This window comes from Podarcis liolepis, assembly GCF_965112155.1.
Source record: "Podarcis liolepis genome assembly, chromosome: 2".
Classification (NCBI taxonomy): Eukaryota; Metazoa; Chordata; class Lepidosauria; order Squamata; family Lacertidae; genus Podarcis; species Podarcis liolepis.
In genome coordinates, this window is record NC_139555.1 from 111,031,909 (window position 1) to 111,044,936 (window position 13,028).

At 47.3% G+C, this 13,028-nt stretch overlaps 2 protein-coding genes and 1 long non-coding RNA gene across 5 annotated transcripts in view; 2 read left to right on the plus strand and 1 right to left on the minus strand.

The window, feature by feature from the left end:
• Positions 1-7,193, minus strand: part of LOC310702203 — a 44,504-nt gene extending 37,311 nt beyond the window's left edge. The window contains exon 1 of the long non-coding RNA XR_014523353.1: positions 7,094-7,193. This is a non-coding gene — a long non-coding RNA (uncharacterized lncRNA). The remainder of the gene's footprint in view (positions 1-7,093) is intronic.
• LOC310702000 (E3 ubiquitin-protein ligase TRIM7-like) overlaps positions 1-12,854 on the plus strand; it is an 18,745-nt gene extending 5,891 nt beyond the window's left edge. The window contains exons 1-6 of one of the 3 annotated variants that reach the window (XR_014523138.1): positions 2,242-3,080; positions 7,875-7,970; positions 9,129-9,229; positions 9,949-10,034; positions 10,601-11,844; positions 11,998-12,854. Coding sequence is in view for 1 of the 3 variants with exons in the window: in XM_083493606.1 (XP_083349732.1) it covers positions 2,886-3,080; positions 7,875-7,970; positions 9,129-9,229; positions 9,949-10,000 (444 nt within the window). In the remaining 2 variants the exon portion in view is untranslated. Of the gene's footprint in view, positions 1-2,241; positions 3,081-7,874; positions 7,971-9,128; positions 9,230-9,948; positions 10,035-10,600 lie in introns of those variants that run through there. The other 2 variants (XM_083493606.1, XR_014523137.1) reach the window with 2 other exon arrangements.
• Positions 3,709-4,896, plus strand: LOC310700928 (endoplasmic reticulum resident protein 44-like; the record flags this gene model as incomplete). The annotated part of the gene is made up of 2 exons (XM_083490881.1): positions 3,709-3,721; positions 3,930-4,896. 2 exons carry the CDS (start codon positions 3,709-3,711, stop codon positions 4,499-4,501), a joined length of 585 nt encoding a protein of 194 aa, XP_083347007.1. The 3' UTR covers positions 4,502-4,896.
• Positions 12,855-13,028: the final 174 nt, after the last annotated feature.

The window sequence follows — 13,028 nt, forward strand, 5'->3', positions numbered from 1 at the left end:
TCTGCCTGGTTTTCTGTAACTTCACAGTAAGGGAACCACCAGAAGGCCCTCAGCGCTGGACCTCAGTGTCTGGGCTGAATGATGGGGATGGAGACGCTCCTTCAGGTATACTGGGCCGAGGTCGTTTAGCACTTTAAAGGTCAGCACCAACACTTTGAATTGTGCTCAGAAACGCACTAGGAGCCAATAAAGAATCTTTAGGACCAGTGTTATATGTCCTGGCAGCCACTCCCAGTCACCAGTCTAGTTGCCGCATTTTGGATTAGTTGTAGTTTCCGGGTCACCTTCAAAGGTAGCCCCACGTAGAGCGCATTGCAGTAGTCCAAGCGAGAGATAACTAGAGCATGCATCACTCTGGCGAGACAGTCCGTGGGCAGGTAGGGTCTCAGCCTGCGTACCAGATGGAGCTGGTAAACAGCCGCCCTGGACACGGATTTGACCTGCACCTCCATGGACAGCTCTGAGTCCAGAATGACTCCCAGGCTGCGCACCTGGTCCTTCAGGGGCACAGGTACCCCATTCAGGACCAGGGAGTCCTCCACACCCGCCCGCCCCCTGTCACAGAGCACATCTCTGAAGAGGGCTTTATAATATGGTGGAGATGCTGAGAAAATGGATAGGGAGATTTTTCGTGATCTTAGCTCCTGGAGTGATCCAATGAAACTGAAGGAGAGCTGGAGGCGCTGCTGCAGGAGGCTTTGGGCTGAGAATATCTAGAGTCTAGACGTGGGGGTCTCTTCTGAAGGCCCACTTTTCTTCTCCAGAGCATCCAACGATTTGCTTCCCAGCATGCCAGATCTCTCTTCAGAGTCAAGACACATTCTGGGTTCCCAATTTCTCCTCCTCCATATTATATCTTCTGTTGTTGTTTTTTATATAATTTTTTTATTGCGTTTCTTTCCATAGGTTCACAGGTTCAAATACAAAACAAGAAACAAGAAACAAATTTTAAAAATAAGCAAGAATAGAAAAAAAGAAAAAATTGAATATGTTTCAAATCATCTTTCTATAAGTTGCTTTCCATTGGACCTCCTCACATCCTCCCAGCATTGCGTTCATTAAACTAACAATATCAGCAATTTATTACCTTATTTCACCGCTTACTGTACCTTTCAATTATTATGTTACCAATTTCAAAAATTTGTAATTCAATTTTAGTACCTTTATAATAAACATAATATGTTTGTTTCAGATTGTCTCCTTTTTTTGTCATAACTTACTTTATCATTTACCTAATCAAATTGCAGAAGCATAACATTTCCTAGTCGTGCACAATCTTAACATTCAAACAACTTATAGTATTTTTGCAAATAGTCCTTGAATTTTTTCCAGTCCTCCTCGATTGTTTCCTCGCTCAGATCTCGAATTCTGCCAGTCATTTCTGCCAATTCCATGTAGTCCATCATCTGCGTCTGCCAGTCCTCCAGTGTGGGTAAATCTTGTGTCTTCCAATACTTTGCGATAAGAATTCTTGCTGCTGTAGTTGCATACATAAAAAAAGTTCTATCCTTTTTTAACACCTTCCGGTCTACCATGCCCAGAAGGAAGGCCTCCGGTTTCTTGGGAAAGGTATATTTAAATACCTTTTTCAGTTCATTATATATCATTTCCCAGAAGGCCTTCACTTTCGGGCAGGTCCACCAGAGGTGAAAGAATGTCCCTTCTACCTCTCTCCATATTATATCTTCTGAGGATTAGCTACTGTTACGTACTGAGCTGAATCCTAGAACAATAGGATCTAGAATGCAGCAGTCTGATTGGTCCGCAGGAGCCACCCAATCTAGCTCCAGGTGGAAGTGAATCAGCGACTTGAGCCAATCAGGCTCCTGGATGAAGTGAATCAGCAACCTGATTGGCTTGCAGGAGCAGCCAATCAGGCTTCTGGAGGAAGTGAATCCGCAACCTGATTAGCCTACAGGAGCAGCCTGGAATTAGCCAATCATGCGGGGCCCATTGTGTAAAAAATGTATATATAGCTAGACGTTTTGGGGAAAGTTTCATCATTGCTACTATGAGCTGAATAAAGAGCATGAAAGTCACACTCGACTGAGTATTTTTCAGCTACCCCTCCCATATTTCAGACATTATCATGATCTGAGCCTGAGGCCTGATCAAGTCGTTCTTTCAGACTGGGTTACTGCTTCCCCCCCATTACATTTTATTGTAATTTTATTGGTCCTGGGCGGGGAGGGCAGAGGATAAAAATGTTATTGTTACTACTACTACTACTACTACTACTACTACTACTACTACTATAGTGCTATCATATATCAGAATAAAAAGGGAATAGAAGCTGAACAACTTTGGGAATTGCCTGTAAAAAGCTCAACAATTTTGGGGGTTTCCTTAAAAAAAGAAGAAGCTCAGCAACTTTTGTGGTGACCTGGTTTTTACTGCATCCCACTTTGGAAGATCATTAAAATCCAGAGGAAATTGGTTTTCCACTCCCTAAATTCCACATGCATTTTAGAAAAATAGCACCCCCAAATGTCATCTTTGATATTACAGCTAACTGAGCCTGAAATATCACCCGGGGCACCTGTGAGGAATGCCCCAAATAATTTAGAGTTAATGAGGCGTCTTATCTCCTGTATTCTCCAGTTCTTTCCTGGTACTAAATCAAAGGTTTGTTCCTGGTACTGAATCAAAGGTTGCAGAATGTCCTTGCAAACTATGAGTTTGCTTTGCACATTCTTTTCACTCCCCCTTTTTTATAATTGTTTAAACTTTCATTTTGGCTGTGGACTTTGACACACACCTGAGGTGCAACACAAAGTAGAAATCCCCGGTCACCTGGTTTCCAGGAAAGGGAACACCCAGTTTGTGAAATAAGTTTTTAGCAAAAGACAGCAGAGAAAAGAGTAACTCTTGTGCCCGAGGCAGCCATGGCTGCTGGGGCTCTTGCTGAGGATCTCTCCAGACGTCAGAGGGGAACATGGAGCTTCTGCGAAAAACACCAGGAACCCCGGAAACTCTTCTGTAAAAACCACAAAACCGCCATCTGTGTGATTTGTGACAAAGCCAAGGAACACAAAAAACACAAGGTTGTTCCTCTGGATGAAGCGCCTGAAATATACAAGGTAGGAAATCACGTTTTCTATTCTAGTAATACTCTACTAGCTATGGGCAAGCGAGTCCTGCAACAAAATGTTGCATTGTGTCTCCATAAAAGGAATGCTCCAGTGAGCTTTGTGGTAAGGAGGCGGAGTATTTCATTAAGTGGAATGGCAGACGCTCCAAGTGTCCCTATTTTCCAGGAACAGCCCCGGATTTACAGAAGCTGTCCCAGTTTGAACCTAGAATGTCCCACTTTTCCTTAGGACAGAGGTCGGCAACCCGCGGCTCCGGAGCCGCATGCGGCTCTTTTGCACCTTTGCCGCGGCTCCGCAGATCCTCGGGGACCCTGAGCAGAAAAGCAGAAGCGCCAGAAAGAGGAAGGGGATGGAGCTGGGCAGCCGAGCCGGGCAAAGCAGGGCAGCGGCGGCAGCGGAGCTCGAGAGGCGGCGGCTGCTAGGATGGAGGAGGCGGCGGCCAGAGAAGGGCTGCTGCTGCTGCTGCTTCTGCCGCCGGAGGCAAGTTCTGCCAGGCGGCTTCACGGCTCATAGCTTCCCCCGCCCACCCAGGCCACGCTCTCCTCAGCCCCGCGCGCGAGGCACCTGAGGCGAGGGGGAGAGAGAGCGCGCGGGGGAGAGAGAGCGCGCGCTCGAGATGGCGGGGCGGTGTGTGTGTGTGTGTGTGAGAGAGAGAGAGAGAGAGAGAGAGAGAGGTGTGGCGGTGGTGCTTCAGGATCTCCGTGTCGGCGCCCGCCCGCCCGCCCGCCCGCTGCGCACTTCCCCTGGAGGCCGGGGGGAAAGAGAGCCAAAGAGAGCCACAGAGCCGGAGCGGCAGGGAGACCGAGCAACCCACAGCCTCACGCCCCCCCCCCCCAGATGCTCCAGATATGGTTTACTTGGGCTCTATGACCAATTTTGACTTGGCTTATGCATGGACTCAAGATAAATGTGTTCCACTTGTTCGTGAAATTACGTTTGAGAATGGAGAGGAATTGACAGAAGAGGGTCTTCCTTTTCTTATACTCTTTCATATGAAAGATGACACAGAAAGTCTAGAGAAGTTCCAGCAGGAAGTTGCACGGCAGTTAATAAGTGAAAAGGGTACGATAAACTTTTTACATGCTGATTGTGACAAGTTCAGACATCCACTCCTCCACATTCAGAAGACTCCAGCAGACTGTCCTGTTATTGCTATTGACAGTTTTAGGCACATGTATGTCTTCCCAGACTTCAGCGATGTGGCTACTCCAGGTAAACTCAAGCAATTTGTACTAGATTTGCACTCTGGGAAACTGCACAGGGAATTTCACCATGGCCCAGATCCAACTGATGTAGCACCTGGTCAGCCACTTCAAGACATAGTAAGCAGCCCACCTGAAAGTTCATTCCAGAAGCTAGCACCCAGTGGACATAGATACACCTTATTGCGGGAAAAAGATGAACTCTGAAAGCTCGAAACCATCTCATAAGCCTTTCAAAACAGCAGCCGTGACTCCTGTGGGGTGGAAATAGGAAACCTATATTTTCATAAATTCTCTGTGTTTTTATTTTTAATCTTTTTTTTTCTTTGCTCCCTGCAGTTTGTAAATACGTTAGTGTCATTTTGGACAGCATCTTTCCAAAATTCTTATTTCATCAAACGGTTAAGTAAAACTTTTTTTAAAATCCAAATGAAGGTGTTGACATGGCCAGCAACATGCTGTTAACTTGCACTATCCCATTAACAGGACTTCTAGGTTTCCTTTGGTGTAATCTGACCGCCTTATCCTTTACTTCCACATGAACATCATTTTGTTAATTTGTTTATTGATGGGCTATTCTGGATACTTGGGAGGGAAATAAATTACAAAAATATCTATGTATTAATTTGTATAATGCCCTCTATGCACATGGTGCTTTGCAAAAAAATGGATATGAGAGGTACCATACCCCTCTTTGCTATCTGAAATAGACTCAGGGAAAAGAGAGAGAATGGGGGAAGGGGAAGAATGTGTGGTTATTTACATTTGGCTTGTTTTGCGGCTCCCAGTTTTTTTTTTCCCTTCGGAAACGGGTCCAAGTGGCTCTTTTTGTCTTAAAGGTTGCAGACCCCTGCCTTAGGACGTCCCTATTTTAACCGGAGAAATGTTGGAGGGTATGGTAGGATGTCCCTACTTTCAACAGAGAAACGTTGGAGGGTACGCGACCCCTGAGCCAAGGAGATAAGAAACCGTACAACCTTTAAAAGACATCTGAAGGGAGCCCTGTATAGGGATGTTTTTAATGGGTGGCATGTAAATAATAAATTTATTACTATTATTATGATGGAATAGAACGCCCCTATTTTCCTCAGAGAAATGTTGGAGGGTATGGAATGAGAACAGGAAGTCTCCCCCCCCCCCCCCGAGTTGCTGAATTACAATTACAGCCACGGCCAGAGAAGCTGGAGGGAAAAAAGGTCCCCTAAGTTTGGGACTACAGTCATACCTCAAGTTAAATCTGCTTCAGGTCAAGCGTTTTCAGGTTATGCTCCGCGGCAACCCGGAAGTAATGGAACGCGTTACTTCCGTTTATCGCTGCTCGCGCATGCGCAGACGCTCAAAATGACGTCACACTCATGCGCAGAAGCTGTGAGTCGCAACCCGTGCACGCGCAGACACACAGACGCAGGTTGCGTTCGCTTCAGGATGCGAACGGGGCTCCAGAACGGATCCTGTTCGCATCCAGAGGTACCACTGTATTTGTCACCCATAACCAGAGCATTTCTTATAGCTATATTAAAAGTCGTTCTGTAGAATAAGAAAGGGGGAAAGTATTCTTTGGGGAAGTAAGCTGGCCTCTGTTGCTACACCATGTTTATTTATATTCAGAATAAAGTAAAGGTAAAGGGACCCCTGACCATTAGGTCCAGTCGTGGCCGACTCTGGGGTTGTGGCGCTCATCTCGCTTGATTGGCCGAGGGAGCCGGCGTACAGCTTCCAGGTCATGTGGCCATGATTGACTAAATAGCACCCCCCCAAAAAAAACACATTTAAAAGAATGGAGAGTATTAATCAGCCAAAGGCCTTGTTGAAGAGGAACGTTTTCACCTGTCGCCTAAAAGTCTATAAGGAAGGCGCCAGGCAAGCCTCGCTGGGGAGAACATCACACAAACGGGGAGCCACTGCAGAGAAGGCCTGTTCTCGTGTTGCCACCCTCCGGACCTCTCACAGAGGAGGCCCATGAAGAAGGGCCTCAGATGATGATCTTGGGGTCTGGGTTGGTTCCTATGGGGAGAGGCAGTCCTTGAGGTATTGCGGTCCTGAGCCACTTAAAGCTTTACAGTGGTACCTCGGGTTACAGACGCTTCAGGTTACAGACTCCGCTAACCCAGAAATAGTACCTCGGGTTAAGAACTTTGCTTCAGGATGAGAACAGAAATTGTGCAGCGGCGGCAGCGGGAGGCGCCGTTAGCCAAAGTGGTGCTTCAGGTTAAGGACAGTTTCAGGTTAAGAACGGACCTCCGGAACGAATTAAGTTCTTAACCCGACGTACCACTGTATAGGCCAAAACCAGCACTTTGAATTGGGCCCGGAAGCTAATTGGCAGCCAGTGCAGTCGGACCAAGATGGGTACAAAATGCTCAAACCGTCTTGCCCTGGTGAGCAACATGGCTGCCAAATTCCGCACATTAGTCCAAGTACAGTATGTCCACCGGGTGATCTACATCTATTTGCTTATTGATGCTCCTTTGAGAGGCTTCACAGAGGCATCTGATTGGTCAGTGTGAAAAGAGGATGCTAGACTTTGGTCTGATCCAGCAGGCCTCTTGTTCTCTCTTTCTTGAATGCGTTATTTCCCCAAGAAATCAGCAAGGATGCCCTTCCCCAGGATTTCATTTCAAGGAGTGTTAAACCCCACTAACTTATTCAGTCTAACCCATTTGGGTAGCTCAGTTGGTTAGAGCAGTGTTTTTCAACCTTTTTCTGGCCTTGTTTCCTTTCTGTGGCCTCCTGACCTGCCAGTAGGAAGGTAGCTATTTTTTTTGCAAATAGAACATGTTTTATATATATATATAACACCAGTGGCGTAGCGTGGGTTGTCAGCACCCGGGGCAAGGCAAGTAATTTGCGCCCCCTAACCCGTGGATTTGCGCCCCCTAACCTGTGGATTTGCGCCCCCTAACCCCCAGATGTTGCGCCCGGTGCGGCCGGCCCCCCTGCACCCCCCACGCTACGCCACTGTATAACACTATACATACAGTAGTACCTCAGGTTACATACACTTCAGGTTACAGACTCCACTAACCCAGAAATAGTACCTCAGTTTAAGAACTTTGCTTCAGGATGAGAACAGCAATTGTGCTGCGGCGGCAGCAGGAGGCCCCATTAGCTAAAGTGGTGCTTCAGGTTAAGAACAGCTTCAGGTTAAGAACGGACCTCCGGAACGAATTAAGTACTTAACCCGAGGTACCACTGTATATAGATATTCTATAATTTCACCTGTGGCCCCCTCGGAATATCCTGAGGGCCCCCAAGGGGCCATATGGCCCACAGTTGAGAAACACTGGGCTAGAGCATAGTGCTGGTAATTCCAAGGTTGCAGGTTTGATCGCCGTACGGGACAGCTGCATATCCCTGCTTTGTAGGGGGTTGGACTAGATGACCCTTGGGGTCCTTTCCAACTCTACAATTCTATGTTGAATGCTGCAAAGTGACATGGAAGGTACAGGAGACCTCCATAAAACTCAAGTCACAAGCATTGCATTCAACTTTCCTCTCACTTTCTCAATTTTGATATCATAAATACTCAATAAATCAAAAAAGAGAGAAAGAACCAAAGTACAAATCATGTTTCTTTCAGGATCAACTCTGCAGCCGCGAGGAGATTTTGTGTCAAGAGAGAGAGAAGGTTCTGGCTTACGGAACAGCCATCTTAAAGGAAAGCCAAGACGAGCTTGTAAGTGCTGTCTGGCTGGCCACTGTGAGAACAGATCACTGGCCTCATCCTGCACTCCACTTCTTATGCACTCCATAGCTCTGCGTGATGCTACCTGCTTTGACATTTCCAATTGCTTGCTAAGCTCAAAGGAAAACAATTCTTTCTGTCCTACGGCCTTGCGACACCTCAACCTTCCATATGGGGAAAAGTCACAACATCTGAGGCTTTTGAGTTTAGAAAAACAAAAGTTAAGACAAGAGGGACATAAAATTATGCACAGTGTGAAGAAAGCAGATGGACAGAATTATTTATCTCTTATACAAGAACCTGAGGGCATTCAGTAAAATTGAATATTAGATGTTTCAACACACATAATGCTGGTGGCACTGTGGTCTAAACCACTGAGCCTCTTGGGCTTTCTGATCAAAAGATTGGTGGTTCAAATTCCCACTCCCATTGCTCTGTCCCAGCTCCTGCCAACTTAGCAGGTCGAAAGCACACCAGTGCAAGTAGATAAATAGATACCGCTGCGGCGGGAAGGTAAACGGTGTCTCACTGCGCCAGAAGCGGTTTAGTCATGCTGGCCATATGACTTCTGGTGAACCAGAGCAGCGCACAGAAACATCGTTTACCTTTCCGTCGGAGCGGTACCTATTTATCTACTTACACATTACCATGCTTTCAAACTGCTAGGTTGGCAGGAGCTGGGAACGAGCAACGGGAGCTCACCCTGTCGTGGGGATTCGAACCGCTGACCTTCCGATTGGCAAGTCCTAGGCTCAGTGGTTTAGACCACAGCGCCACTCAGATCTAAGAGAGGCATCTGGTTGGACAATGTGAAAAAGAGATGCTGGCCTGATCCAGATTAGAAGGACACTTTTTATGTTCCCTCATTCTTGAGTGTATTCTCTTCCCAAAGCATTGGGAAGGTCTCCCTCCCTTCCTATCAAGGTGTGTCAAACCCCCTACTTCACTTGCACCCTGTAATCTATTGAATCCAACCCATTCAAATGCTGCAAGAGGATATGGAAGGTTGCAGGAGATCTCTGTAAAAAGCACAGGAATGTGAGGGCAAGGAGCAAGCATGCCATTCAACTTTCCCCTTCGGACTTCACTTCAGAAATAGACAATAAAGGAACCAAAAACAAAATGAAGTGGTTTATGTTTTCTCTTCAGGATCAAATTGACGCTCTTGCGGAGAACCTGGAGGCGATGAGACAGGCAGCATTTGGAAGTGGGGAAAAACAGACGCGGAAAAGAAGATTCAAGGGGTTCTTGTAAGTGTTGCTGATGTTGGGAAATGAAAAAATACAAGTCTAAAAATAATAAACCGGGGGGAAATAAATCCAGAAAGGATTGAATATTTTTTAAGCACACAAGGCCACCTTGCTTCTATTTGGGGCGCCCATTTCTCCTGCAGGAAATGACTGACTATTCCAAGGGTGGGCACTGTTAGGATATTTCCGTTCCACCTTAAAAGGGAGCAGGCTTTGTGAGTCAGAGTCTGCGCATGTCCTGTTCACGGGATGTTTATGTTTCTATTGCTTTCGTTTCTCTCTCTCTTTCGGAGACACTGACACAGGCAGTCATGTCTTTCTTTGTTCTGATCAACGCTGAATAAAGCTTGTAAATAATGCTCTCCTGGGTGCGACTTTTGCTGTGCATTATCTGCTGATAAGAGTGTGCAGGAGCTCTGGAATGTGGCAAGATATTTCCTAGAAACTCATGTCGCTAAATTGATGCGTGCCTACGGGAGATCGATGGATCGTCCGGCAGACGGCTTGGGGCCATGATGGACTATATCTCCCTGGTAGTATCCCAACAGGCACCCATAAGCTTCTAAAAAGTTCTTTTCCTGATTAATGTTGTGACCTTTGTAGGGAATTTAAAAGTGCCTTTCCCAGGCAATGCTCAGGAATGATGTGGTCCCTTGATGTTGCAGAACCTGAATATATTCTCCACCCTGACTCCCTTTTCTCCTCCTTCCACCATCTAGCAAATGGAAATGGAAGAGAAGACATCCTTCCTTGAACTGCCAGTCTTCTTAAGCTCTTGGGACGAGGACTGCTCTGGGCCTTTCAGGTACGTCCCTTTCCTCCCTCTGTGTCAAGCCTCAGTCTCCAGACGCAGAGGGAGGAGATACCATTCACTGTCATACCACATAATTTTATTCTATTTATTTTCTGTCTTCCCTCTCATAGTCACCCAGGGATAGTTCCTTCCCCGGGTGAGCAAAGTACAAGGAACAATGCTGGGCATTTACCGTATTTTTTTCTCTATAAGACTCACTTTTTCCCTCCTAAAAAGTAAGGGGAAATGTGTGTGTGTCTTATGGAGCGAATGCAGGCTGCACAGCTATCCCAGAAGCCAGAACAGCAAGAGGGATTGCTGCTTTCACTGCGCAGCGATCCCTCTTGCTGTTCTGGCTTCTGAGATTCAGAATATTTTTTTTCTTGTTTTCCTCCTCCAAAAACTAGGTGCGTCTTATGGTCTGGTGCGTCTTATAGAGCGAAAAATATGGTAGTTTCAAGTGGGAGATGGGAGAGGCATGCTTGCTTAGATCCATTTCACAGATTATGAACACTATTGTCCTTTGCAGCAGAATGAAACAAAAATTAATTCTGCTCTGCCTTTTGCCTGGATTGCAGATCTCCAACACCTCTGCACCTCTCAAAAAGCAACGTTGCAGCTCTTCTTCTATGGGGAGAAATTGAAGAAGCGGATGGAGGAGGAGGAGGAGGAGCAGAAGCCATTGCAGAGCTGGAAACATCTGAAGCTGTAGGAAGGACCTAGAAACATCAAGTGGAGTCTCACTATTACCTTTCAGGTTAAGAAAAGATCAACTGGCCAGCCAAGGACAGTAATCATCATAGAGGCTGTGGGGAATGTCCTGAGCACTCTGAAGGAAATCATAGATGGGAGGAGCTACTGCCTAGAAAGCGTCTCCTTTCAGGCAGTTGCGTGTCGAGACCCCGCAGCCACCCCCTCGTTGGAAATAACTCACACAAGGACACGGATATTAGGTTTATGTTATTGGGCAAATTTTGGCCACAACTTTATTGAAATTACAGAATGTGAGCAGTATTGGCTTAGCCATTGATTGGACCTGGCTATATCTGACTCCTGCCCATTGTGCAGGAAGTCCCCAGTGAGGGTAAGCCACTGGTAGGAGGAGCCCTGTCAATGCGGACCAACTCAAGCTCCCCCTGGTGTTCCCGTCAGGGTCGTGTCAAGGCCTTAGCCCCCCCAGTCGGGCTTCAGACTAGATCAACACCCCTGAGTTCCTTTAACGGAATACCCTTAAGCATGGAGGGGCAGGTGATGGCCACACCTCCCCTCCCCCACACAAGGTCAAGCAATGCCTAACCGCAACCCTAACAAAGTTGTGACGATTGCTACGAGGTAGGCGAAAACCAAGTGGCCAGTGCCAATTTGCCAAGTGGAAAAATTCCTACCAGCCCCCTTGGACAACCAAGACGACCAACCAAAGTCCATAGCAAGGCCAGTGCCTAACCTGCAAAATAGGGAGGGAGGGCGGGTGATTGAGGAAGCGAGCCAAAGAGGAAGTCCTCTGGCTCGCTCCTCCGTTTAAACGACCCCCCTAGCCAGCGGGTTGGCTGGCCGGGCTCTGACGTGGCCGGGATCACCCAGGCAATGGGGGACAAAGTCCCCCACCCCCAGTGGGGAGTGGGTGGCCACGCGGTCCACCGCAAATCCCTCCCCACTGCGAAGTGGAGCGGATCTGCCAATAAACAATTCCCTGTCCCACCCCCAAAATAATTTACATTCATAGGATCATAGAGCCATCTAGGCCAACCCTGTGCAATTCAGGGAACTTTCGCTGGGAGGAAACCGGAAGGGGAATCAGGACTGAATTTTTGTGTCCATAGCAGTGGCGTAGCGTGGAGGGTGCAGGGGGGGCTGGCCGCACCGGGCGCAACACCTGGGGGTTAGGGTTAGGGGGCGCAAATCCACGGGTTAGGGGGCGCAAATTACTTGCCTTGCCCCGGGTGCTGACAACCCACGCTACGCCACTGGTCCATAGACACCCAGGCTTGATTCTGGTCCTGATCACAAATTTCTGGGTTGAGCATATATTGTCTGCCTGGCGAAGCCACTGTTGCGCCCCTGTCTCTGGTTGGCTGACCTTAACATTCTGGTTAAAAATCAAAGCAGAACCTGGAAACCAGAAACCTATGGGGGCCCCACAAACAGGACCCCAGGTCTGCATTTGCAAGAACCTAGTCATTTGGTGCAGCAACATCTACATTTTGGGACTCCCTGCCTCTTGATATTAAGCAGGTGCCTTCACTGTGTTCTTTTTGGTGCCTGCTAAAAACATTCTAGGGGACACGGGTGGCGCTGTGGGTTAAACCACAGAGCCTAGGACTTGCCAATCAGAAGGTTGGCGGTTCGAATCCCCGCGACGGGGTGAGCTCCCGTTGCTCGGTCCCTGCTCCTGCCAACCTAGCAGTTCGAAAGCACGTCAAAGTGCAAGTAGATAAATAGGTACCACTCCAGCGGGAAGGTAAATGGCGTTTCCGTGCGCTGCTCTGGTTCGCCAGAAGCAGCTTAGTCATGCTGGCCACATGACCCGGAAGCTGTACACCAGCTCCCTTGGCCAATAAAGCAAGATGAGCGCCGCAACCCCAGAGTCGGCCACGACTGGACCTAATGGTCAGGGGTCCCTTTACCTTTACTAAAAACATTCTGGTTTCGTCAAGCCTACCGAGATGCTTAGAAAATAAGTTTTAGTAGTTTAACTTCTGGTATATTTTATCCCCCCCCCCCCCCCGATTTTATCTTTCTGTAAACTACTTTGGTGTTGTTGGTTTTTTTGTTTTTGTTTTACAAAACAAGTGGTGTATAATTTTTTTATGAAATAAATAAGCAAGTAAGTAAGAGTGCTTCCTCCTTCTTCTGCTCTGCAGAGACTGGAATTGGGAGGAATGGTTCCTTTGATCCTGGAGGTGGTTTATAGCCATCATGAATCATAGCCATTTAAAGCTGTATCCTCTATGACTTGGATGAAATGAATGAATAAATAAATAAATAAGTAATCACAGGCTCGCCCTA